The 22,902-nt window shown below is 48.9% G+C and overlaps 1 protein-coding gene across 1 annotated transcript; it reads left to right on the top strand.

Annotated features, from left to right (window-relative positions):
- Positions 1 to 248: 248 nt before the first annotated feature.
- GPR107 (G protein-coupled receptor 107) lies at positions 249 to 21,153 on the top strand. Its single transcript, XM_072985057.2, has 18 exons — positions 249 to 459; positions 5,065 to 5,184; positions 5,847 to 5,897; positions 6,628 to 6,716; positions 7,164 to 7,261; positions 7,684 to 7,724; positions 8,204 to 8,260; positions 9,491 to 9,598; positions 9,998 to 10,131; positions 10,970 to 11,045; positions 11,443 to 11,516; positions 12,166 to 12,283; positions 12,810 to 12,940; positions 13,025 to 13,068; positions 15,957 to 16,006; positions 16,456 to 16,539; positions 17,129 to 17,253; positions 17,395 to 21,153. Exons 1-18 carry the CDS (start codon positions 286 to 288, stop codon positions 17,489 to 17,491), a joined length of 1,671 nt encoding a protein of 556 aa, XP_072841158.2. The 5' UTR covers positions 249 to 285; the 3' UTR covers positions 17,492 to 21,153.
- The last annotated feature ends 1,749 nt before the right edge of the window (positions 21,154 to 22,902 follow it).

The raw sequence follows: 22,902 nt of genomic DNA, 5'->3' as shown, positions 1-22,902 counted from the left end.
CGCCCACCTGGACTATCTGCCCATTTTTAGGATTTTGTCAATCTAAACTCGGAAACTCCCTCTGCCCAACGCGGGGCGCTCACTTCTCTCGGCGTCGCTCTAGGTCGCCGCACATGCGCATTTTCTAGAGCCGGGCCTGAAAATGGCCGCCCGTTTGGCCCAACGCGTCCGCTCTTGCCCTCGCCTCTATGGCATCGGTTCATTCCGCGGCTCCCTCCTCCCCCGTTGCCCTTTGACCCAGGAAGTGGGCGGGGCCGGGAGGGAGATGTTGACGCTGGACTAAAGATGGTGGCGTGTGGGAGTCTCGGCGGCGGCGGCGGCGGCGGCGGTTCCTCTTCGGTGCCCTCGGCCGGGGCGGCTCCGGGGAAGGCGGGGGTCGCCGCCCTGGTGGCGGTGCTGCTGGCGGCCTTGCTGGGCGGAGACCCCGCGCAGGCACGGGTCCACCACCTCGCCCTCAAGGTAGGCAGGCAGGGGCCGCGGAGGGGGGGCGGTGGGAGGGGGACCGGAATGGGGGACACACACACACACACACACACCCGAGCCGGGCACTGGGACGACAAGGCCCAGAATCCCCTCAGCGACCGGGTCTGGGAAGCGTTACTGGCTGTGATTACAAGGCCCAGAATCCCCTCACCAACCAAGAGGGTCTGGGAAGTGTGACTGGCTGGGATTACAAGGCCCAGAATCCCCTCACCCACAGGGTCTGGGAAGGGTCACTTTCTGGGATTACAGGGCCCAGAATCCCCTCACCCACAGGGTCTGGGAAGGGTCACTTTCTGGGATTACAGGGCCCAGAATCCCCTCACCCACCGGGTCTGGGAAGGGTCACTTTCTGGGACTACAGGGCCCAGAATCCCCTCACCTACAGGGTCTGAGAAGGGTCACTGGCTGGGATTACAAGGCCCAGAATCCCCTCACAAACTGGGCCTGGGGAATCATTGCTCGCTGCCACTATAAATCCCAGAATCCCCTCACCAACCGAGAGGGTCTGGGAAACATTGTACTCACCAGGACTATAATCCGCCACGATCTGGACTCCCGCCTTTATCTGGACTACGACTCCCAGCATGACCTGGGGAACTGTAGGAGCTTGGACGGCAACCTCCAGCGACCTCCTGCCCTGCCCTGCGGGGCTCCCACGGGGGGATTCTGGGGGATGTAGTTCTAGCAAAGGCTTCTTCCCAACTCCGAAGGAGATCCACAAGCCCCAGTGAGGGGGCTACCAAGAATTCGGGCTGGGGCTCCAAAAAAAAAACAAAGAGGGGCCACTTTGGGTCGTTTTAAGGAGAAAAGCAGGATAAAAATAGGTTAGAAAAAGAGAGAGGGAGATTTGTCCCCCCCCAAACGAGGAGAAAAGAATGTATATCCTTTTAAATAGGTAATGATGATAAGCTTGGATTTGGGGGGGGGGGGGAGTAGCCACTTTCTCTCGGTGGACGGGCGTCCCGGACAACGGTCTAAAAAAAGAGGACAGTGTGTGTGTGTGTGACTGTCCCGCCCGGGTCCAGGGCACCCCCTCGGTATCCTGGCTTGTTTGAATAAAGACAATCCTAGGGAAAACATTGCTCTCGTGTAAATAGAAACGTGGCACGCTGTGCTGTAACGAGGAAAGCTGGAAATGGGTCTCCTTTGTGTTTTGCTGCTCCATCTGTCAATGGACAGCACGGCTGTGGAGCCAAAGGGTTGGGAGTTCGAATCCTCCCCCCACTGGGCTTCCTTGACAGGGGCCGGAGTCGATGATGATTCACAGGGTCCCTTTCCAGCTCTGCCGTTCTGAGATGATTATTTTGATCCCGTCTCTCCCTTCTTAGGGTTCTGTCTAGACATTCGTGGGATCCGAATACGAATCCCATGAGGCTTGATTTACCATCGTGCCGGCCAGTTGTACCCATGATGAATCCGTTTTTCTTCCTCTTTCCTCGGTTGCTTTCTTTCAAATCGTTGCTTAAGATCAGACCGTAAAAAGTTTTGCTCATTCCCCTCGCTCAGAGCTAAGCTAATCGGCGGCCGTTGCGATGACTCTGTTTCCTTTTTTCTCAGAACTGTTCCATGCTCAGACTTCTGGGTGTGGAAATTACCGCCCCAAACAAGCCGCCTCTTAATTTCCCTTTCCCAAACTTAGCCTGTGTTCACAGCCATTTAAAGTATGGGCGTACGGCGTTGTGGTTGCGTTGAACCTTGTGTGTATGTTGAGACGAATCATGGTTTCCAAGAATTAAATCACTATAAAGGTTCAGAGGACATCCAGGGCTTAATCAGACCCCGGGGTCTGATTTTATTCATTAAATAAAATTAATGAAAGTCAGAAAGTCCAGTGCTCTTGACCACCCAGCAGTGGACATTCTTGAATTCCCAGCAAACTGTAACTGAGAATTCACTGGCCCGTTCCATTCCCATGCTTTGTTAACTATTCTTTAAAAAATCGCATGCACCCCATAATCTGGTGGAGCTCTGTGTGTGCCCATAGCTTTTCAGAATTTCGGGCAAATATCTTTCCCAGTCTTTTTGCCTAAAGGCGCCTTCCGGTCCAGAATGCTTCTACTGTCGTGTCTTGGCGTTGGCCAACGGTTGGGCTAGGACACCATTTCCCAAACCTTGAGTCTTTATTTATTTATTGTATTTATACCCTGCCTATCTAGTCATTTCGACCACTCTAGTTGAAACAGACTCCACGCATCGTCTAGAGAGCTGTGGTTCCCAACCTTGGGGCCCCAGATGTTCTTGGACAACAACTCCCAGAAGCCTTCACCACAAGCTGTGCCAGCCAGGATTTCTGGGAGTTGTAGTCCAAGAACATCTGGGGCCCCAAGGTTGGGAACCACAGCTCTCTAGACGATGCGTGGAGTCTGTTCCAACTTGACAGTTCTGTGATTGTAGGAAATCCCTCGGCTCCTTGGTGGCGTGTCCAGGCACAGCAAAGGAAGAACCTCTTTTCTTGCAAGGCCGAATATAATGAAGGAAGAAAAGAAAGCATTCTTGCCTTTGTGTCTTGCTGAAGCTTTGGCTATAAAGTCGTTTATAGTGGGCGCCTAGGAATTTGCGTTTGGGGTGTGTGAGGATGGCGTCAAGCGGATGTGTCGGCCTGAGCCAAAGTTCTCCCCTACAGACGCACTAAAAATAAACAAGGCACAAAACGGCAAAACCAGTCCTTCCAATAAAAGGTGCGATACAGAGGAGGCCCGGAGGGGGAGCAAAAGGAGGCGTCTGGAGCCCTTTTCCAGAACAACAGCCATCGCTCAAACCCGGCCTCTACAACCCAGAGGCAAGCTGGCCTCGAGGCCAAAGACGTGCTGAAGACACTTCCATATTTATATGATTTATCTGCCTCTCTGGTTCTTCACCCAGAGACCAATTGTAATTATAAGAGACCCCACCCCACCCCGTCATTCATTGCCATGCTCACTCTTTTTCAAGAAATAACTCTGCACTTTCCCCTTTCTTATAAGTAACTAAAACAGATTATTGTGGTTTCTTTTACAGAGAAAAGTCTAAAAATCTCCGTTTCTTCTCCTTACCGGTCTGATGGTATGAGCCGTGGCTGTCATCCCCCCTGGACCCATTGATTTCATTTACCTATCCCTTACAAATAAAATAATACAGATATTTTTTTTAAAAAAAACAGTTTGTATGTACAAGACCCCTGATATTTCACAGCTTCCTCCCGTCATTTGTGTGTATAAATAAAAGGTATTTAATTGAAGGTAATGACAAAGTGAGTAACAAGCGCCCTTGATGAAAGTCAGCGCTTGAGGCTGGGTGTGTGTGAGAAACTCTCTCCTCTCTTAAGTAAAGGCTGATTGTCATCAGTATGAAGGATGTCCTCTCCCTTCAAGGCTCATGCCAGGACTTGCACGAAGCACCTGTCGCCTTTTAACTTCTGGTTTCCTTTGTGGGCTATTCGGAATAATTCCGAGCACAGCTTATTTGTCCAGGATTCCAGATTTACAGAGCCGGTTCGGAACGCGCCGCCAGGGTTCAGAGTCTAGATTTCGTACGGGTGATGGGTGGCGGGTCTGTATTTTACCTATCGGCTTTAATTTCTACTCTAGAAGCACCGCTTGATGGATTAAGTAAATTCCCAGCCTTTACCTAAGAGATTCATACCATAAGGAGATTTTTTTAAAACTGTTTTGCTAGCTCATCCTTTTCAGATTTGCCTGCAGCTCGCTGCCCACTAAGGGAAGGTAGGGTTTCTCTAACAGAGCATAAAGACACGGTATTTAGGCAAGAATTACTCTGAGACCAGTGTTTCTATGCTAATACATATAGCAAGCAACGCATAACAAGATTCGGTGCACATTACACAGCATGAATGTAGATTCCCTGAAACACACTGGTGAAATAATTTCTTCTTAGCAGCCCCGTCAACCTCGGAGAGGAGACATTTTTTTTCCTGTTCCGGAAAAATGCAGCCAGCCTCTCTCTCTCTCTTTTTTTCCGTCTTCTGTACCATTTTCAAGAGTATAACCAGCGTAACTCTCGTAGCATCCAGACAATTTCTCACTTTCAGAGAAAACTTAGACACGAGGGACAACTTGACGAAATCTGAAATAGAAAGATGGTCGCATGTGTTGATGGGATGTGAGAGAGAGATTTGCGGTGCGGTAGGTTCCCCGCTCTGTGTTTTATGACTTTATTGTCACTTGACGTGTCCTTGATTTATTATCTCCTATCTTCATATCTCCTTATCAGGTTGAGGTAGCTACTGCTACCCCTGTGTTTAATATCATGTAACGATCTTCCACCTTTTGCTGCTCTGTTCAGAAGGTCAGTTTGATCGGCAGGCCCATTCAGTTCGAAGAGAAGTGGCCCCGGGTGCTTGTTCTTTGTTTAATTGATCTCGTCGGGTTAAACGAATCTTCAGGATTAAAGAACATGTCATCTGATAAAGCATTTAATCCTGCAAGACGTTGTGCTGTCGGGTTATCTAATTGTCTCTTTCAGTAGCTCCTAACAAAAATAACCCACTGTCCGAACAGGGAAGCTATCCATAAGGGTTTGTGCACTTCCAGTTTTTTTTTTTTACAGCATCATCATCCTCACCTCCTTCTCTTCCTCCTGCAGGATGATGTGCGGCAGAAGGTCCATCTCAACACCTTCGGCTTCTTCAAGAACGGGTTCATGAAGGTGAACGTCAGCAGCGTCTCAGTGAAACAGCTCAAGAAGGACGATAAAAACTACCAGGTAAGAGGCTTCCATTCTAACAGAGGTTGCCCAATAAAACTCCAGAGAAGAACTGAAGGATAAAAGGGATGCTCGCAGGTTAGGATTCTCCTCTCTTTGGCTCTTTCATAAACCAGGATTTAGAAACCTGATGCCTTCCATATCCTTTGGGTTAATTCGTATCTGCTAAAGCTAGCCTTGTGTGGCTACAACTCAACTCAAAAAGGCACTTTCAGTTTGCCCTGGTCAACCCGATTCAGAGCTTTAGATGAAAATTAACTTTTTTAAAAACAAAAATACTTCTCCCCCCCCCCCCCTTTGTGACTTCCCCCTCCGGTAACTCCCCTTGAAAAATTCCATATAATCATGTTTACCTCACACAGAAATTCAACTGTCTTCAGAATATGTGTATTTATTTATGACGGTCAATGACCAGGAAAATGTAAAAACACATTATTTAGTTAAAGGAAGACTGGTGACCCTCATATTTACTAAAACTGTTCTCTTGATTAGGGTGAATCTTTTCCGAAAATGTTCAGCTTTCTTGATGTGTTGCTAGTTTGAAAATTAACATAATTTGAAGCGGAAGTTGTTTTAGAAACGCTGATCCTGGTTTAAAGAATGTAATTCTAAGAGCCTTAAACTGTGATGGATGGTTCATCCTTCGATCCTTTTCGTTTTAGGTGGGCTTCAGCTTAGACCGGACACGGAATGATGGATTCTCTACTTACTTGGTAAGAGCCAAAGAGGGTGTCATGTTTTCCGAGAGAGAGAGAGAGACAAGATGGGTTTGAAAACAAGCCCAGTTTTGCTGTCTCGTCAGCCTAAATTTGTCCTGATTTGATCCTATGTGGCAGCACCTTTTCAATTAATGTCCACTTGCTTGAAAAGTGATGTTCCCCCTACACCTCATGGCTGCTCTGATTCACTCCTCTTATGGGGGGAGAACAATGCAGAACACTGATGGAAAGCCGGTGGGTCAGCCCCACATGGACAGCCTGGAGGGGGGGCGGAATCATCCTCAACATCAGCACATTACCTTTGATTAAAGACAATTTCAGGTCCGCACAACTGGCATACACCCCAGATGCACCAAAGGAAACCTTTAATGATTAAAGTTTAATCAGAGATGATTTCCCACTTCCCCATTGTTCATGTGTGTGTGTGTGTGTTGCTTATATACTGCCCTATAGCACTTAAAGCGCTCTCTGGGTGTTTTACAGTTTAATTATGCACCCTACACATTTCTTCCACCACCCCAGTGATCTCGATACTCCGTTTATCAACCTCAGAAGGTTGGTAAGTCCACGGAGTCGTAACCTCAACCTGAGCCGGTCGGGGTAGAACTCGGCTAGTGAACAGAGTCTTGACGACAGTCCTGCAGTGGAACCATTTGCACCAGAAGGCTGCCGGTCGAGTGGCAGAACAGGATGTCAAACGCTGTCTCTTCCATTTCTTCCCCAGGATGAAGAAGTGGACTATTGCATTTTGAATAAAATCCCAGACCGCGATGTCTCGGTGACGCTGTTGCTCCTGGACTTTACAAAGAAGGTGTAAGTGACTCTGGCTTCACGTCTTCCGGGCTCTTCCTAACCACCCAGGACCCTCTTCTGGGGCTTGGTCTCTTACTAGGAAGCTGAGTGCGCTCCTGGAATATTGAGTATTCAACATAGAATGCGAGGATAAGGGAAAAAATACAATCTCTTTAAACACATTTAATACAGAAATAAAACTATAAAGCTTAATAGCTGCAAGAATATAGTAGTAGCCCCCCCCAATCTGCCAGTTCTGGTAAATAAACCCCAGAAATATGTACGTATAGAGTCCCACATATTCAGTGCTGCTGTCCTCGCCTTTTTTACCCTGTCGTAAAGAGGTTTCTCTTCCCCAGAAAGATCATTCCGTCTCTAGAAACCAGTCCCCAATTTCTTACCTTTTGGGCTGTTCTGTTTGGTTTTCCTGACGCCGGGGGGGGGGGCACCCCTTTTGTCTCTTCGCAGGGTGAAGGTCAAGTCCAAAGTCAACACTCCCACGTTGCCCGAAATCATCTTTAATGATTCTCAAGGAAACGCTCATTCGGGAACCACTCAGAAGTCCGGTAAGCCTTCCGTCGCCGAAGGAATAAATAACCTCCATTTGGTCTCGGGTGCAAAAAAGGGGAAGACCATTTTTGACAGCCGTTTCGCATTTGTTACCCATGGAGCGATCATAGTTGAAGGCTACGATAGGATTACAGTAGGACCCCCATATCCATGGGCTTGGTCTCTGCAATCTGACAATATTAAAAATGTTAAAAGAAGAAAACTAGAAATACATATTTCCACAATGTTTTTACCAGGAATTGTGTTCCGGTGTCTGGGTACCACAGCACTAGACACAAATTGCTCCATCCTTCTCACGATGATGTGATCAGCAAGGGGCACTTTTAAGCAGGCCAGGGGAGGGGTTGAGATTACGCCCAAAGGCCCTTTTCATTTGGATTTGCCTGATTTAGCTTCCCATGTATTTTTCTCCTCCTAGATTCGAAGCAGACACTCAAGCCAAACGCCACCGAAACCGAGGTAAGAATCGAGCCGCCCTCTGAATGCCGCAGAAAGCAGAGGGGGAGTTGGGTTCCCAGAAGGGGAGCGTTTCTTAACCTTCCCGTGGCTTTGCCCCATGCCTCTGGCTTGGAAGTGTTAAAAAAGCAGCATTAGCTAGATCGTTCTGTTCCCACAATCCAGAAGGCTCATGGGACCTTTTTGGAAACACACAGAAACGAAGCAGTGGACTTCATTTTTGCTCCAAATAAGCCCTAATGTGTTTTTTGGAGCAAAAATTAATATAAGATCCTGTCTTATTTTCCGGGAAACACGGTATTGCTTTGGAAGCCCATCGTGGTAGGAGAGTGGCGTATAAATCGGTGAAGGCGTTTTCTAGGAACTGGGTTATAAGCTTGGGTCTTCTATTCAAACTATGTCCCTCTTTCAGTCTGCTTGTATTTCACTTGTGCAATAGTGAGTTGGAAGTCACTTGGATGTTCTTATTTATCCTGGGCCAGGCACCTGTAGAGAGAACGCATCCCATTGAAAGCAAGGGCGATGGCTATTCATTCACGGTAAGTCCTCCTCTTGAGTTGGCCAAGTCAACCGCAAAGGTTTGGAAGTCCGCTTTCGTGCCGGGTGTAAAGCGTTGGTTGTGACATAAAAAGAAAATTGCATGTGGAATGTGCTGCGGCAGGGGTGACACAGGGGACCCTCCCTCTGTGCCTTCAAAAAAACAGCACTTTTTGGGGAAGTCTGTAAGGAACTTCTCCTTCCTTGATGGAGCGCATGGAGAAGGACGAAGAAGTTCTTCTTCTTGGATTTTTTCTTCCGGATCTTTATTTTTTAAAATGTGTTTTTATGATTTTTGGGGGGACTTTTCTTTTACTTCTCTGTACAACGGCTGGAGTAGCAGTTTGCCGGATGGGTGGTATAAAAATTGAAGATGTAAATAAGCGAGTGAGTGAGTGAATAAAATTTAGATGATAATTCTTTTGCCCACTAAAAATTGAATAATAAACTAGCCAGCTGGCTAGCTAGCTAGTTAGTCAATAAATAAATAAATTCAAGAATACAAATAAATAAATATTTATTTACACCATTTGTTTTTGAGCACTAGAGGGCAGGAAAGAGTATTTTCCAGTTAGTAAGAAAGACCCAGGTGACTCCTGGCTTATAGGAACGTCTTGATTTTTTTGCACATCGCTTCCTCACACACACCCGAAATCTAGCCAGGGGATCTAGTTTTACCTAAAATCCGTCCCTAAAAAAGCCTTCTCTTATACGAACCTCGGCCATGCTGTTTCATTTCTTTCCGGGTGTGTCAAGGGCTCCTGCATTCCTGCCTTGAGAAGAAGGTTGGACTGGATGGCCTTGGTGGGCCCCCTTCCAGCTTCACTTTTCTGTGATCCTATGAACGGCAGCCAGCTCTTCTAGATATTAGAGCTGTGCCGATTTGAGTCTCTGGGCTTCAGCGCCTGGAGTGCTTTGCTGCCGGGGGGGGGGCTTCTGAGTCCCGCAGTCCAAGGGGATACATTGGCCCGTCGCTGTTGGAAGTCCGAACAGCAGTGGGGCCGTTTAGTAGGGCTTAAGCTGTGCTGAAAAGTCTCGGCATTGTAATCATCATCTTAGAACTGTGGAGCTAGGAGGGACCCTCTGGATCATCCAGTCCAGCCCTGGTCAAAGAGACCGGCGGGGGAATTCGAACTCCGCAGCCGGAGGTCTAAACCCGTGAGCGATCCAGCAGAAGAAGGGGCTGAGGCTTTTGGTATGTTCTCCTCATTTTCCGCACTCTTCCTCCTCAGTTCTTCTTCAACGTCAGCTCGGAGAGCCAGGAAGGCCTTTACAGCCTGTATTTCCACAAATGCGTCGACAAGGACATGCGGAATGAGCAGGTCACCTTCAGCCTCGACGTGAGTGGGCTCAGCCCTTCCCCGTTTGAACCGTTGAGTTCCCCAAAAAACCACACACACACAACCCACAATGTCTCATCTCTGCTTTAAGAGGGTTGTTTTTGTTCACAGATCCGAAGCCGGGGGGGGGGGGAATGATACGGGGTATGGGGGGGGGAAACGTTTGTCTGCGCTTCCCTACAAATGTTTCTCCTGCGCTTTACTTTGCGGGAATCGGTGGGTTTGGGAATCCACGGGCTGCCGAGAGGCCACGGCGCTCTGCTTTCCAAGGAGGAGCCCCTCTTGGCTTTCGAAGATCTTGAGTGCGAAAACAGCTCCCAGCCCCCCAGGGTTGCAGCCTCTGAAGGCGTCCTTTACGGGCGCCGTTCTTTCCCCGTGTAACTCTTTCTCCCCTTTCAGATTGGGATCATGGAGGAGAATCCCGACAGCTACCTCTCAGCCGGCGAAATCCCGCTGCCCAAGCTGTACATTTCTATGGCCCTCTTCTTTTTCGTCGCCGGGACCGTGTGGGTCCACACCCTTCGGAAGCGCAGGTGAGTAGGGGCTGAAGGGGGCTCTGGCTGCAGAGCCAGAGGTTGGGCGTTCGATTCCCACCCACCCCTTGACAGGGGCTGGACTAGATGATCCCATAGGGTCCCTTCCAGCTCTGCAGTTTGGAGAGGATGGTGATGGCGCTGTTGACGATATGAAACATTTAGCTGGCTATAGCTACTGCTTCGTCTTATACTAAGAACCTTAAACAGACAGACATCCTCCATCTACAGCGTCGCCCCATGCATACTAAACATGCTGAAGCTTCTGTCATATCGCTCCTCATGGTGTGTTTGTAAAATTGAAGAGCCGAGGCAAGCTAGAGTCCCAGTTTTCTAAGAAGGAATCAAATTGGCCTGTTTCAGCTTTAATAACGAAGCCCAAAAGCAAAATCTCAGTGGCCTCTTTTCAGATTAACCGATTTATTCCAGCATGAGCTTTTGTCCACCGTCAGCAGATACCGATCCTTGCGGATATGAGGGGAGGGTTCCTTCTGTGTTAAAAAGAAACAACATTAAATGCAAAAATAAGAAACGGTTACGGTATTTAAGAAGAATTAAACAGATCGTGTAGTTATACTCATAAATAAATTGTTAACCTTCCGCTCTTTGGTTCGATGTCGGCATTACGTCGCCACTCCTGAGATCTTGCAAAGAAAGTAAAAGTTTTTTTAAAAGGCAAAACTGTAGTGGCATCTTTAAAGACTAACTTTTATGTCTGTGGATGTGAGCTTTTGTCGACAAGTTCCCTTCATCAGACATAAATAAGACATTCCAGATTGTGAGCGAGATCGTTTTTGTCCTACTCGGGAGTTAATTAATTCTCACCTTTTCATTACAGGGCTGACGTGTTCAAAATCCACTGGCTGATGGCCGCCCTTCCTTTTACCAAATCCCTCTCTTTAGTCTTCCACGCCGTAAGTCATATTTTTGTTTGTTTTATTGTGACTTCCCTCTGCATGCCAGAAGTGTCAAAGATGGCCACTGACCACAGCAAAATACCCGTGGGAGATTTAGAAATGCCCCTGACTTGCCGGGGTTTCAGTATCTACTGATTCACTTATCCACGGTCTGAAAATATTAAAAAATAGAAAAAATGGGCAAATCTGTATCTTCTGTTGCTGCAGTGCTCTCTTGTCATGTCTATTTATCTATCACCCTGACACTCCAGGGATAAAGAAGGTTTTAAAAAAAGTGAATAGCTAAACCTTAATTGCATCTGCTTACCCGGAAAGGGCAAGCTTGTTGCTGAAATATTTTTTTTTACCTCCTGAATACAGAACTTGGATCTGATTTCTATTTTTCTTTCTCCAGATCGACTACCACTACATCTCAACTCAGGGCTACCCCATCGAAGGCTGGGCCGTCGTCTATTATATCACTCACTTGTAAGTACGCCCACCGTATCTCAACGTAGGCTACAGTCGGGAAGCAGAGGGGGCCAGCAGGGCGAGGGGGGGCAGTTTTCACTGGCTTCCCTTTCCTTCTGTGGGAAAGAAGTAGGAAAAGCCAAGTACGATAGGAATGCCCCCCCCCATCCGCAGGATCAGTATCCACTGATTCCACGGTCTGACAATATTAAAAATATTAAAAGGCAACTCCTAGAAATGGTATATTTCCAAAGGTGAAGTTACCACAACTGGCCATTAGAGGGAGACATAGACTATGCTATGTATAGCATTCGATATTACGGTAAAATAGCGTTTGCTGTAATCCATGTTTTTCTGCATCCGTGGGGGGAGGGCTTAGAACCAATCCCCTATGGATATGGGGGGGGGTTCCCTACTGTACTTGCAAAGGCAGACTGATTTCTGCACAGCTTGTATGAGAACTCTGTTCAATGTCAACATCGTATAGATGCTGTTCTTGATATTGGTGTTGTTGGTTATGATGGTGCTGATGATGGCAGAGAGGGTGGGCTTCGTGATCCACATCCGGAGAGCTCCAGATTAGGCAGGGCTGTTCTTCATTCTCCCGTTCGCATCCGCTTTTGGCCGCGGCTGAGACCACTTGTGTTTGTTCCGGTCTGTTTTTCAGGCTGAAAGGGGCGTTGCTCTTCATCACCATCGCCCTCATTGGCACCGGCTGGGCCTTCATCAAGCACATCCTCTCCGATAAGGACAAGAAAATCTTCATGATTGTCATCCCCCTGCAGGTGAGGCCGGCCGGGGGTCTGGCAGGATAGGTGTTGTGATTCCCCGAAGCGCCTTTGGTTTGAGAGACGCCCCTGTTCTCTGCTTGCTCCGTGCGGACCCTGGTTAGCTGTACGGCAGCGCGCGCCCAAACGGGGGGCACCCCAGGGGAACAGGAAGCACTGTCTGGAGCGTCCGGAGCCTGAGAAAATGGGAGTTCTCTCTGGGTTTAAGTCCCGTCTGGAGAGAGAGGCAAAGCCAAGCCAAACGGCCCCTCTGTTTTTTGTCTGTAGACAAGACGAAATTGTGAGTCATGCTTACACGACAGTCAGGGCCCCCTGATGGGTTTGCGCCCATCTTGACGGTTGAACATAACCCACTTCTGGGCGAGAAACTTGGTTTTCTTAAATTTCCAAGTGAGAACGGAGAACCCCCCCCCCCCCCCCCAGGAAGCTGTTAAGTGGTTTTCCTTACAGAACTGTGGCCTCTTGCTTGGTCCACCCTCGCTAACTGATTTCACGCTGGCGTGACGCTCTTGCCTTTTGCTAGGTATTGGCCAACATCGCCTACATTATCATTGAGTCCACGGAAGAGGGGACGACGGAATACGGGCTGTGGAAGGAGATCCTTTTCCTGGTGGACTTGCTCTGCTGCGGGGCCATCCTGTTTCCTGTCATGTGGTAAGGGAGAAGCTTAGCACAGGGGACTAAAGATGAAACCCAGAAAATATGTCACCAGTTTTGATTTTACGTCCTCTCTTCCAGGTCAGTAAGACACTTACAGGAGGCCTCGGCGACAGACGGGAAAGGTAAGGACTGGAAGTTTTAGAACAGGTAGCCGTGTTCGTCTGTGCGAGCATACCAGGCCATAAACAAAAGAAAAATATATGAGACAGAGAGAGAGAAAGTTTCAGGAAGTGGTCTTGTCTAAGAAAGCTTACATTAAAATATAGCGGTTAGCCCTTAAGGGGCTGCAATGTTTTTATAAAGGGGTACACCTGGGTTAATATCCAAACGATGTGTCTCGGAGTTTACGGATGTGCGCTAGTCACGTATCGCTGACCTGATCTGTGTTCGTATAGCTGACTTCCGCCTACTTTCTTAGGTTTCACCTCCTCTCTCTTTGCTGTCTTAATTATAACCTCCTCCACGGCACCCCATACCTGTTTTCTTTAATTCTTTTCACAACACATTCCTTAATGTGAATAAAGCTCAGGGACTTTTGATCTCCCTCCCTTCCAAATATTTTTACCCCACCATTCTCCTTAAAAGGAGAAAAGGGCGATATTTACAAGCTAAAAAGGAGTGAGTGTATAAACATTTAAAGAGAATGAAACCAAGTATTGTATTAAATCCGTACTAAAAACACATTTAAAAACAACGGGGCCACCACTGTCCATTTAAAGAAACCCACACAGGCTGCCAGTCACGAAGGAAAAGCCGGCCTGAAGAGAAAGGTCTCTGTCTGCTCGTGGAAGGACGGCAAAGATGGAGCCAGCCTAGTTCCCAGTGGCAGGGAGTTCCAGAGTCTGGGAGCAGCCGCATTAAGTTTCTTAATGTCTAACATGGCGAGCGAATACAGAAGGAGACTGTTTGCCGAGCCTGGCTAGGCGTCCCTCCAGCCGTCTTTTTGCGGGATTGCGAAAACAGCATTCTTGGCGCTTTGAGGAGCCCCCCCCCCGGGAAGGAAAGAGGAGGGCGGCTCGGGGAGAACACCTTCTCTTATTTCTAAAACTCTGTCCTGCCCTTGCTGAACACACCTCGGGACATTGCAGGCACCAGCGATAATGCTGCGGGGAAGCGGGGGAAGAGAAATCGAAGATGCCACGTCTAAGATGACACTGGGGCCGAGGAGAAGAAGCCTGCCTTTCGAGGTGACTTTGGCTCAAGGGGAAGGCAACTCTGCAGAATGGTTAGAGGCGCCCCCAGACCTCTGTGGAGCGTGGGGGTGTCAAGATCAGGCTGGCCCCCTTCTTTCAATCCGACCACCTGAAGACCCACCTTTTCAGGCAGGCTTTTAAACCATCAGGACCGACTCCCCGCTTGCCATTTGTGACTCGAGATAATTGTTCATCTTTGCCTGCTTTTAATTCTTCCGTTGTGTTTTAATGAGCGTATCGTTTGATTGCACTTTCTTTTTTTAAAAAAGTTTAACTTACACCGTCCTGTTCTTTTAATATCGCAACCCACGTTGGCTCCCCTTCTCGGAAGAAAGGCTGCCTATCAATAAAAATGAATAAATAAATAAATGTGGAAACGGGTGGGTGAACATCCACCCATATCAGAATGCTCTCTGCATAATTTTAAAAAATTAAACATTTAAGAGCAGCAGCAACCGCCGCCGCAATAACAGAGGAGCGGAAAGAGCGACAGTCTTAAAAACGGCCGAGATGCAAAATGACCCTGGCCAAGCTCTGGGTTGTCCCCGGAGGGGGAATCGGTGGCCGCTCTAAAATCAAAGTTCCAGCAACCGGATGTCCGTGCCACGCTGCTAATGCATTCCCCGTCGGCCTTCTGCAAGGTTGGGAGAGCCACCGCTCCTCGTGGCCGTGCGCGCCAGCTTCAACAACCATGTTTGCTCCACCTGCCCACCGTTTGCCGCTCCATGGGAACATCAAGACAAGGGATCGACGCCCTTCCGTTGCCGGTGACACGCACTTTGGCTCGAAGCACATCGCTTTGACACGGATTGATTAAAAACGCAAGCCTGTGTCGTGAGAACCCCATTGGTTTTTATGACTGCGAGCGCAGACGGAGGTTAGACGTACCGGCACAGTTAAATCAAAGCGTGTTTCCTTTGCCCGGTGTTTACAAGCTCAGACATCTTTTCCTTCCTTCTGTTGATGACAGAGCATCGATATTTAGATGACTGCGTCATAGGTCTTACTGAACCATCTTTCGGTAGCCACTCCTGCTCATTTTGCTCCCCAAGGAGGTGAATAGCATCAGAGAACAAATCCATCTATCTTTGCATTTTCATAGTCTCCAATGATAGATTTCAATGTTCTCCTTTTTTTCTAAATGCTGCGGGAAGTTCTATCGGACCACTGTATCCACGGGGGATCGGCTCTAAACGCCCCCGCCCTGTGGATGCCGAAAAACTGAGTAAAACATAAGGACGTATGAATTTTTAAAACATTAACCAAGTCATCTTGTTACAGATTTGATTCCTTTGGATAAAAAGGCTGCTACCAGCTGGCGTGTAATGTACAGCCCAAGTGTGGGATTTGGGAATGAATCTCAGGGCTATGATGGATCTGTCCCCCTTTGGCTGAGCATTAATGCTGTGTTTAATGGTCTGCACGACCTCTCCGCTTCTTTCTTTAAGGCACCTCGTCGTGCAGGGGTTTAACTGTAGTCCTGCAGTCAAAACTCTGGGTTCAATCCCAGGTCGCTGGCTCGAGGTTCATTCAGCCTTCCATCCTTCCGAGATCAGTAAAATGAGCTTGCTGGGAAACTGGGGCAGTGTTTATTGCTTAATTGTTTTTTTTTTTAATGGGTAACTTGGTATATTTTTTTATTCTATTCTTTCAAATATTGTCAATACGCCTTGGGCACGTAGGATACTCCGTCCTGAAGTTTTGAAATGCGTTCTTTAAAACCGTTACTCCTTTTTCTTGATTTTGCCCGTTTCTGTTTGGCAACCGGCACCCCTTCCCTCTCACCTTCTGTTCTGTCCATGTGCTCTTTTCTGCAGCTGCCATTAATCTTGCAAAGCTGAAGCTGTTCAAGCAATACTACGTCATGGTAAGAGATGTGTCACACGTCCGTGCGAACCAGGTTTGGGACGGCTGGCGCGGTTAACCCTTCGACACCCTTAAGCCTGCCTTTGCCCCCACTTCTGAATGGCTCTCGGTTGTTGTTTGTTGAATTCAGTTTTAATCGCTTTTTTTAAAAAAAGGAGTAAAATATTGAAAGGGGTTGAAAGAGGGAAGGGATGGGGGGGGACAGCCCCACTTGGCTTCCATCATGTTGGCGCCAACGCAGAAGAGGCTCTATCTCTACAAGAGGATTTCTCTTGGCCTCCCTTGGAGCAGCTACTTGGAGGATCGTGGCCAGGGCGGGCGGGTGGTAAACAAAGATCTGTCTCAGATACCGGCCTGCCTTCTTTCCGGCTCGAGAAACCGTCGGTGAGTTGCTGGGGGCCGGCGTTCCAGTTTGATATTTGAAGGCTAACTCTCTTCCTCTGCCCCCAGATCGTGTGCTACATTTACTTCACACGGATCATCACCATCCTCATCAAAATCGCCGTTCCGTTCCAGTGGAAATGGCTCTATCAGGTACGAACCGCCCCCGCAATTTCTCCTTTCAGAGCCGCGGCTAGACGTTAAAATATAGATCTTAGCAAAGCTTTTTCTCCTGCGTGCAGCAAACTCCGTCTCTCGGAAGGCGCTGTTCTCCATTTCCATGATTGTTACATAGATTTCGAGCTTGGCCTTTTATTTATTTTGTTCAAAAGATGGGTGGCTGGGTTTTTTTGGCATTTTTATTTTTTTCCTGCTCTGCTTGCTTCGGTGGGGCTGCCGGATTTTAGACGCGATGAGTAAAACATAATTGGTTTATTGATCTCGGAGCGCACAAACCCGAGAAACGTCCTTCAAGACCATCGTCAAGAACGCCGGGAGGGAGACAGGGAAAATACTGTGGCTTGCCTTTCAGGCCGCAGTGCCAAAAAAAATCCATCAACCAAACAGAATCAACAGTGAGAACACCCCCCCCAAAAAAGTGGGAAGATAGAAAACAGTGGGCTATATTACAGAATCTTTTATACCGCATTTAAAAACTGTATTATTATTGCAACACAATGGTCTACGCTGAGCATCGTGAAAGGTGTCCATCGCCCCTCATGCCTTCCGTTCTCGGTTGCAGCTGCTGGACGAAATGGCCACGCTGGTGTTCTTCGTCCTCACCGGATACAAATTCCGACCCGCCTCCGACAACCCTTATCTGCGGCTCTCCCAAGACGATGAGGATGATCTCGACATGGAAGCCGTGTATGGGGACCTTTCTTCTTTCTCCTGCCGGAGAATCGAGTTGGCGGAGGGGGGGCACCGTTCCCCCCCCGACAGACCGGGGGTGGGTGGGAGCACGTTTCCCCCCAAGCCGCCTCTTTACCTCTTTCTCCTCCTCCCCAGGGTGACCACATCTGGCGTGATGGAGGGCATGAAGAAGGTCAAGAAGGTGGTGAACGGCTCCTCGGAGCCCCGAGGAGAGCGAGAAAGTGCTGCGTGATGGACCGAGGACTCCCCCTGCCTTCTCCTCTTCTTCCCCCCTCAGCCACTCCCCCCCCCAACTTCTTAGGGCAAAGCAGCACTTTTTCAGACAAACTCTAATAATTTATTGCTCATTTACTTAAGGGAGCGAAACGAGCTTCCTGACGCGGAAACGCCGAGGGTGGAGGGGAGGGGGGAGAGTGGAGACCTAACGTTGCGAAAGCAAGACATCTCAAAAGGCAACTTACTCTGGCTTAAGGACATTGGGCTCTCCCTGGGCCTAGCAGGAAGTTTGGGTGGGTGTCCGGTGGTGGCCTCTTTTTTAAGCTTTTCCTCTTTTTTTTTTTCCTAACCCTTTATTCTTTCGGAAAATTGACTCCAAGGAACGTTGCTTGCAGTTGGATTTTGGAGGAGGCTGCTTTCAAATGTGAAAGAGGTTGAGTTGTGTATGTAAAATTTTATATATATCTCTCTCTATCTATCTATCTCCCACCCCACCCCAAGTGGGGAGAGCATAGGAGAATTTGCCCACCACCATAGGAACAAAATAGGACTTTCTGTAGCCAAGTGGCTAGCCAACAGCCGATGGCATAGTCTTCCCTCCTGCCCACAGGATGGCATGGGCCAAATTTGTAACTTTAAGGACGCTATGCATTTTCCTCGAGGTTTTCTGAACGTGTGCAATGAAGCCGAGTTCAGCCTTGAATTATTTGTACGTTCTCTCCCCCATTTTCTGAAAAACGGTTGAGAGCCGGGCTCGGCCCTGGCGAAGAGAGGAGGAAAAGGATGGAGGTCTCGAAGAGCAATCCATAATTAAGCCGATTCTGGGACGGTTCGTTGTCGGTCCCATCAGCAAAGTGCGTTCCGGTTTCTAGGCTCTACGAGGTTTTCTCCACGAACGTTGGCTCCTTCTCGGGAAGGAGCCGTCCCTAGCCCTAAACCCCCCCCCCCAATTGCTTGGGTCTCAAATCTTGCTAATCCACCCATTCCCCTGCCAGCCTCATCATCTGTGTTAGATCCTTAGTAGCATTTGAGGATGTCCCGAGCGGGAGAAGTCTTCTGTTATCATCTTCTAGCGAAACCGAAGCAGGTGGGAGAAAAGGGAGTGTGGCATGACTTGATGGATTCCTAAGAGGTAGGGCCGCTGCGGTAGTTTGTGGGAAGCGTTTCTGGAGAGAAGCTTTTCTCGGGACACGGGGTGAAGAGAGGGATCGCTGACGTAAACCGGGAAACCAATGCCATGCAATGGACGGGCTTTTTAACAAAGACGTCTTGGATGGCAAACTAGCATCTGCCGTTGTCTTTGGGACACCGGACTTTTGCTCCGGCCTCTTCCTCTCTTCCGTGGCTTGGTGCAGAAAGATCCCGGCAGGCTGGTTTAGAGTCGTAGCTTCAAGTAGCCGTGGGAGACGCCCGGTACAGGTTTGGGTGGGTGGCGGGAGCACTTCTGTGCCACCGGGAAAACGCTGAATGTAGGCAGAAGTAGAACTAAACAGGGTTTTGGAAGTGGGAAAACTTCTGTTTTGGGGTGGGTTGTAAAGCAAAGACGGTCGAGTTGCTTCGGCCAGACGTGAAGGCCACCGGGAGCTTGGTGGAACCAGGGAAAGGGGAGTTTTGCAACTGTGAGTAATTGTCTGACGACTCCGTTTTCCAGGCAGTGAGCCTCGTATTCCCAGACGGTTCTGCCCGCCGCACTCCCTCTCGTTCTCTCCCAAAGTTGCATTTGGGGGGGGGGGTGCGGCGGTGCATGTGTGTGTCTTCATGCTTCATTTTGCCCATTCTGTTTTCCTGGCAGAGAGACACCTCTGGAGCATGAGCGCCTGCCACAGCTTTTGGTGCATTGCAGCATTCTTGGAATGCACACATGTCGGAAAGCGCTCCCGGCCTCTCTCTTCCACCCTCCCCTAAATGAGAGAGAACCAGAGGCCGGGGGAAAGTGTGTATTTCGAGAGGAACTTTCCTCCGAACAGAAAAACAGGAGGGCTGTAGCCAAGACTTCCCATTATTCCCTGGCCAGCCCTAGGGGTATCCGCGGAGAGGATTACATGTCGGAGCGTTTAAAAACAATGTTATCCGGGTGTGTTTCTTCCTCTCTGACATTTAATATTGTCTTGGGCGTCAGTAACACACCCACCCGCACCCCGAAATCAATTTCACAGTCCACTTTGGGGGGTGTAGGGAGATGGGGGGCTCTGAGGTCGGACAGGAGCCTGGGTTCAACTTGTAGGCGGCTGCTTGCGCAAGTCGATGACTTGTTTTGAACTCGTAAACCCTTCGACCAGCACACTCTCCCAGTATGCTCCAATCCGGACCCAGCAACTCCTGCACTGTGGCTGGGAGTCACCAGTGAGGTTTCTCTTTTGCACTGGGGAGGGATACTGGAATAGAACAGAGTGGCATCCCATAAGGCAATAGGTTTGGGGGCTCGCGACGCAGCCTCTCTGTTGTACCACCCTACGGGCCCGGGAGCGTAGGAAGCGGCCGATGCCTTCGCAGGACAACTTGGGGTGCGGTCATCCCATGAATGCAAGGAAGGGGAGAATCCGAGATGGACGAACGCCGAAACTCTGCCAACATCGTCCCAGGGACCGAAGAGCATGAATCAGAGTTGCGGGCAGCGTGTTCCACCGGGAGAGATCATGCACCTGCCACGTCCCATTCCTTTGGTTTTCCAAACCTGGTGCTTTTAAGGATTGTCTTTCCACGAATCATCCCGTTGGTATTTTCTTTTGGGAGGGGGCAGAGGTCTTGTGGAGAAGAAGCCGTCGGTCTCAAGAAAGGATCCATCTTTTTGGATGACCAAGCCTTCCTTTCCCCCCCCCCCCCATGGGCTTTTAGGGAGAAACAACCCAAAAACGCTCCCCCCGCCTGATTATTACAGGACGTTCATCACCAACAGTTAAGCCCCTGTAGTTCCCAAAGGGGCTGATCCTGCCCGCCTTTCTTTTTTTTAGAAAAAAAATCCTTTTTTATGTGTGTGGTGGTGTTTTTTTTTTTTAAGGAGCAAATTCCCTTCCCAACCTCCGTTCCTTCTTCTAGAACCCATTCCATTATAAAATCTAGAACCGACATTTTATTCCAGATGCATTTGGTGCTTGGGGGGGGGTGTTTCTTGGGGCTTTAAGTTCGAGAGGATCTCAACCTGGAGGAAGAGACGGCCGCGTCCATATTGGCCCGGAATGGTCCGAGGGTATAATGTGAATCCTTCTGACGTCGTTTGCGGTTTCGAGGTACAAACTCAGTTCCTGGCAAAAGTACCAGGTTAATGTCGAAATTAGCTTGTACAAGCTTTTATTTAACCACTCCCCCCCCCCCATTTAAATATATCTATAAACCCTTAAAGGCAGGTTGGGTTGAATGGAAAAGCTTGTCCCAAGAACTGAAAACATTTGATTATTTATTGGGGGGTTTCTTACAAAAAAGAAAGCATCACTTTGCTCTTCCGACGCCTGTGTGTTGTTGAGGATTGGGGATGAAGCTATGTTTCAAGATTGTTCTCTTTTTTTATTTCCTTTTTTTAAAATAAAAATTATATATATATAAAATGACAGTATTTATGTATAGAGGAAGCAGAAGGTAATATCAATCAGGGGCTTTTTTCTCTCTCTCTCTGTCTGTGTGTAATGTGGTTTTCCCACTGTGGAACAGGTGTACAAAATAAAAAGACCCAACAACTAGGAATCGGACCTGTGCTGCTTTTAATCATCCTTCCCTTTCCAAGCTCGGTGGTTTAGTTCCTTGGCTGTGGTGCCAGACATTAAGGCGTTCGATTCCCTCCCTGGACCTTCTTGCCAGGGGCTGGACTGGATGATCTTATAGAGGGTTGCATCCAGCTCTGCCCTTCTGAGATGATGATGAATTCCTAATACTTGGCGTCAACATGGTGTGAAGATAATAAAAAGAGCCGTTCCAAAAAATATATATATTACAAATAATGAAGTTGGCCACTAGGGGGAGCCAGAGACCATGATAAATCACTATTAAAATAACGTTCGCTATTATCCACATTTCTCAGCATAAGCAAAGGGGTTGGGGGGCTTGGGACCGATCCCCCGTGGATATGGGGGCCCGAGTCGACTCTTACAAGATTGCGGGTCTGGATACAGAGGGGGGGGTTCATTGCGAAGGCAGGCCAAAGGACAAGCAGGATCCGCTTTGGGGAATTCTAGCAGCCGGCCCAGTGAGACGGGGAAAGGAAAGGGGCCGAAAAAAGAGAAAAGCTGATTTAACGGCTGGCTGGATCAGGATCCAGCCAGGACTAGTGGCAGGAGAGATCCCTCTGGCAGCCATCGGCTGGAAATGGACCCTCAAGGTGATCTTAAAATAGCCGCCCGTTGGGTTCCCATCTGCACGCCGAGGGGCAGGATCAATTTTGGCGTCTGCACACCGAGGAGACCGGAGGGGGCTTTTGGCAAGGCGAAATGCCCTTTTATTTGGAGAGAAGTCACCATGTGATGGACTAGGGCCTGAGTTCGAATCTTCACTTGGCCAAGGTCGCCCCCTGGGGGGGGAATGTGGAACTGGTCCAACCACTCTTTAAATCTCTCGCCTCGAAAGCCCCTTTTAGGGTCCCCAAAAGTCGGTTGGACCTTTGGGGGGGAACAGAACTGAACCCTGCTGGCCTTGATAGGGTTTAAGTTGACCAAGGTAGGGCGGTCGTCCTGTTAGACCAAGTGAACAAGGCCGTCTTTGGCAACAAAATCCAGAGTGTCTTGAAGGGGCCACGAATTGGGGAGTTAATAAACCGGTTCTTTACCGTATTCATAATTCTCAATTTTTATGGTATCGATTCCTAGGGATAAAGGGATCCGGTGTTCTGCTCCCCCCTGGCTGCAGAGGCCTGGAAGGGGGAAAACATAAAAAAGGAAATTAATGAGATGATTTTGGGGTGAAGATCTGAACCCTTGTCTCCAGATACAAAGGAGAAAAAAAAATTTAACCACCGCTTGGTTTGGGGGCCCCCGAAAGGGCCCGGGATGAGCCTGGGGGCGATCATCATCTTCAGGCAGCAAGAGGCCACTTTATATAGGATCGGATCCCTGGCACGCTTTTCTTTTTAATTTAGTGGCACTTTAATCCCGAGGGAAGCAGGAAGCCGATCGGCTGGGCTCCTCGGTGCTTACTCCTGAGTAAGCTTATAGACAGGACGGCGAAGGACCTGCGGTTCTCTTGCCTGCTTCTCCAAAGAGACAGGAAAAATCGGATTTTTTTTTTTCCTCCGCCCTCCTTCCCATGCAAGCCGATTGGAAGGGAAGGAGCGGGCTGGATGATGATGGAAGTTGATGCTTTCTCCTCCTCCTCCTCCTTGGCCCGTCCCCCCCCGGGGCCGGCCTCAGCATCTTCTCCTCGCCAGGCCGGAGAGGAGGCGAAGGCGCGCAGGCTGCGAGAGAGAGAGAAGGAGGCGCGCAGGCTGGGAAGGGGGGGGGACCC

Source organism: Pogona vitticeps, chromosome ZW-PAR, assembly GCF_051106095.1.
Source record: "Pogona vitticeps strain Pit_001003342236 chromosome ZW-PAR, PviZW2.1, whole genome shotgun sequence".
Taxonomy (NCBI): Eukaryota; Metazoa; Chordata; class Lepidosauria; order Squamata; family Agamidae; genus Pogona; species Pogona vitticeps.
Note: the sequence above shows the minus strand (reverse complement) of the source record. Positions and strands in the feature narration are given on the sequence as shown.